The sequence below is a fragment of the Rhinoraja longicauda genome, chromosome 39, assembly GCF_053455715.1.
Source record: "Rhinoraja longicauda isolate Sanriku21f chromosome 39, sRhiLon1.1, whole genome shotgun sequence".
Classification (NCBI taxonomy): Eukaryota; Metazoa; Chordata; class Chondrichthyes; order Rajiformes; family Arhynchobatidae; genus Rhinoraja; species Rhinoraja longicauda.
This window is the reverse complement of record NC_135991.1, coordinates 9070737-9074543: the sequence shown is the minus strand read 5'-3', so window position 1 is coordinate 9074543 and position 3807 is coordinate 9070737. Positions and strand designations below refer to the sequence as shown.

General features: G+C 48.9%; 1 protein-coding gene across 1 annotated transcript; it reads left to right on the top strand.

The window, feature by feature from the left end:
• Window positions 1-2038, top strand: LOC144611193 (putative G-protein coupled receptor 139). The gene is made up of 2 exons (XM_078430245.1): window positions 1-37; window positions 1140-2038. The coding sequence occupies exons 1-2, from the start codon at window positions 1-3 to the stop codon at window positions 2036-2038; spliced, it is 936 nt and encodes a 311-aa protein (XP_078286371.1).
• The last annotated feature ends 1769 nt before the right edge of the window (window positions 2039-3807 follow it).

The window sequence follows — 3807 nt, the reverse complement described above, 5'->3', positions numbered from 1 at the left end:
ATGGAGGCGTGCAAGGCGGATTATAACTTTCATTTGGGTAACCTTGTGAAGTTAATTGTTTCTGAGTTTTTGATCAGTGAACACCCGGTCCTGTGGACACGTCTCTGTGTGGAGTCTGTCACAGACGGATTCCATTGTCTGTTACTCAATAATTGGATCAATCACCTGAAACCCGGATCTACCGGCGTGTGTTGTTACCGAACTGAACTCATTGTGCAATGAATCCATTAACGGAGCCACTCTGCTGCCTGATTCTATGTTGTCCCTGCCTTCCCACTAGGTTAATTCCCGGAATGGCGGGACTGTCGTATGTTGAAAGGCTGGAGCGATTGGGCTTGTATACACTGGAATTTAGAAGGTTGAGGGGGGATCTTATTGAAACATATAAGATAATTAGGGGATTGGACACATTAGAGGCAGGAAACATGTTCCTAATGTTGGGGGAGTCCAGAACAAGGGGCCACAGTTTAAGAATAAGGGGTAGGCCGTTTGGAACGGAGATGAGGAAGAACTTTTTCAGTCAGAGAGTGGTGAAGGTGTGGAATTCTCTGCCTCAGAAGGCAATGGAGGCCAGTTCGTTGGATGCTTTCAAGAGAGAGCTGGATAGAGCTCTTAAGGATAGCGGAGTGAGGGGGTATGGGGAGAAGGCAGGAACGGGGTACTGATTGAGAGTGATCAGCCATGATCGCATTGAATGGCGGTGCTGGCTCGAAGGGCTGAATGGCCTCCTCCTGCACCTATTGTCTATTGTCTATTGTCTATTGGAACCCTCCTCGTCCGCATCAGCAGCCGAGTTCCCAGAGCTCTGGTTAAACGGCCGGTCACGGTTAAGTCTGTGAAAGCTGCCCCATAAGAGAATGTGAGCAGGGTTAAATATAAAAAGACCATTCCGCCGATGGTAGCGGGTGGTTGCTCGTTCCCTCCCCGCCCTTTACCCCGCACGTCGCCTCATCTCTTTCCCCCTGAAGCAGGCCGGTCAGGCACAGTCGGAGCCGGGCCTGACATTGTTAAACTTGCAGCCGCGCACCGAATCTTAACACTCTTGAGCTTCAGCTGAAAGTGGAGCCGGTGTTCAGCACCGGAGACCGTGTTCAGTAATGCCCAGTGTCCGTCCCCTTCTCTTTCCGCAGTGAATTTAGTGGCGATTGTGATCCTGTCCCGGGGAAAGTGCGGCCTCTCCACCTGCACCACTCGCTACCTGGTGGCCATGGCAGCGGCCGATCTACTCACCCTGATCACCGAGGTCATTTTGTATCAGATCCGAGTTCATTACTTTTATTGGAGTTTCCTGTCCATTACCCCTGTGTGCAGTGTTAACATTGTACTGAATTTTTCAGCTACAGACTGTTCTGTCTGGTTCACCGTGACTTTCACATTTGATCGCTTTGTCGCCATTTGTTGCCAGAAGCTGAAAACTAAATATTGCACCGGGAAAACTGCGGCTGCGGTTCTCGCAACAGACGGCGTTCTGCTCTGTCTGAAAAACGTTCCCCGCTACTTCACATATGAACCCTGGAGGATCATCGAAAATGTCCCGTGGCTCTGTGTCATGAAGGAAAGTGTTTTCACTGACCCCGGGTGGGTGACGTTTGACTGGTTCGACACGGCTCTAACGCCGCTCCTCCCTTTCGCTGTGATCCTGCTGCTCAACGCTCTGACAGTCCGGCACATTTTAGTGGCCAGTCGGGTCCGTCAGGGGCTGAGGGGTCAGAGCAAGGGGGAGAAGCGCAGTGACCCGGAGATGGAGAGCAGGAGGAGGTCTGTGGTTTTACTCTTCACCATCTCCGGCAGCTTCATCCTCCTGTGGCTGACAAATGTGGTACACTTCGTCTATTATCAGATCACAGAAGACAATGCAGATTGGAATGATTCTGAATGGATCTTTCACAAAATGGGGTATTTGCTGAGAAATCTCAACTGTTGCACGAACACATTTATTTACGCGGCGACACAGGCCAAGTTCCGGGAGAAAGTGAAGAGCGCGGTGAAATATCCGGTCACCTCTATGCTTCAGATCATTCATAAATACGCGTCCTGAGCGCATCCCAGAGTCCTGATTACGTTATTTGGCTTGTCCCTCAGTTTACAAAACTCCCCAGGAATGTACATGATCCCAGCCGCCTCTGCCCCCTTCCTTCCCCTCCTTGACCAGAGCCGCAATTTCTCTCATCATCCAAGCTTCCTTACTTTCACCTACTTTGCCCTTCACTCGAATTGGAACATGCACGCTTTGAACATTCAGCACCAACCTTTCAAAATCATTCCAAATCCCGACGTTCATTTTCCCTTCAAACAACCTGCTCCAATCAACTTCAACAAGTTCCTGTTTAATGCCGTCACACTTGACCTTCCTCCAATTTATAACTTTAACTCGCGGAGGATGACAAATAGGGTGGAGGTGGCGGAGAAAGAGAAAGCACGAGGATAAGGGGAAAAAAAGAAAGTAAGAGAATAGCAATATCGAGAGGAATGTGGAAGAAGGCAAAGGGAGCAGAGAGGGAGTGGGAGAGCGAATGAGCGGGAGATCCTCAAACCTCCATCTCTCTGCTCGCACTTTCTCTCGTCCATAACCATGTCTGTTGCACTTAAACATTTCGTTCTTTTGCTCTTCCCATTTATCCCATCCCCTACCCTGCACTCCCTCCGTTCCGCCCTTTCTCTTTCTTTTCCTCGTCATTTCACCACCTCTTTCTCTCCCTCCTCGTCAGCCTGGAAGTAGAGGAAGCGACGCGGAGTGGGAGAGAGAGCAAATGGGTATAGAGTTCAAAGAGAGAAAGAGGAATAGGGTCATAGTGGAGGCAAGGGTTCAGAGAGATTTGATAAAGAGAGAGTACGGTAAGAGATAGGGGGGAAAGAGAAGTCGGAGGTAAGACGGAGGGAAGGAGAACTAGCGATATAAAGAGGACACGTGTGAGGGGAGGGTTGAGAGAGAGAGAGCGGATGACAATTTATTAGTGAGGGAAAATAGTGAAAGAAAGCGAGCGGAGAGATACAGGAAGGCAGAGATGTGGCGGTAGAGGCAAGCGAGGGGGGAGCAGAGAGTGAGGAGGAAGCGAGAGAGAGAGGGTGCGCGGAGTATGGCAATAAGACAGGATGGATGAAGTGGGAGAAATGAAGTATAAATAATTAATTTATTCATATCATTGGAACAGAATTAGGCCATAACACCCATTGAGACTATTCCGCTATTCAATCATAGTTGATCTATCTTTCCCTCTCCATTTTCTCTAACCTTGGCACCCTTACTCATCAAAACCTGTCAATCTCCGCTGTAATCATACCCAATGTCTGGTTTCTGAATCCTCTCCAGAATTGGAAAATTGTCTACGCCTTTCTGTGCCATGTGCATAACCGAACATTTTGCTCTGCCATATTCCATCTAATACTTCTTTTCCCACTCTCTGAATCTGATTGTCCTGCTGACTCGATGTTTCCTCGACATTACCTGCCCCTCCATCTATCTTCCTATCCTCCGCAAACTTGGCCACAGGGCATAAATTCCATCATTCAAATCATTAATATACGTGAAGAGAAGCGAACCCAACACCGAACCCAACAAATCCCATTTATTCAAGTCTTTGCCGTCTGCCATTTAGCCAACCGTCAATCCATGCCAGTATCTTCCCACTAATACCATGGGCTTTCATCTTGTTTAGGAGGCTCGCGTGTTGTGGGAGGATACAGAGAGGGGGGGGGGGTATAGAGTCTGCTTGAGGTTGAGAACTGGAGAGGCGAGTGACAAACAAAAAGAGGGGAATAAAGGAATCTTGAAAAGAATGGCCAGGAAGCAAGAGGAGAGAGGGAAGG

What these genes read in the sequence shown, in the direction of transcription:
- LOC144611193 (XM_078430245.1), top strand. Translation starts at nt 1, where the DNA reads ATGGAGGCGTGCAAGGCGGATTATAACTTTCATTTGG. An exon ending in GGATTATAACTTTCATTTGG is followed by an intron (nt 38 to 1,139) that starts GTAACCTTGTGA and finishes CAGTGAATTTAG; the next exon opens with TGGCGATTGTGATCCTGTCC.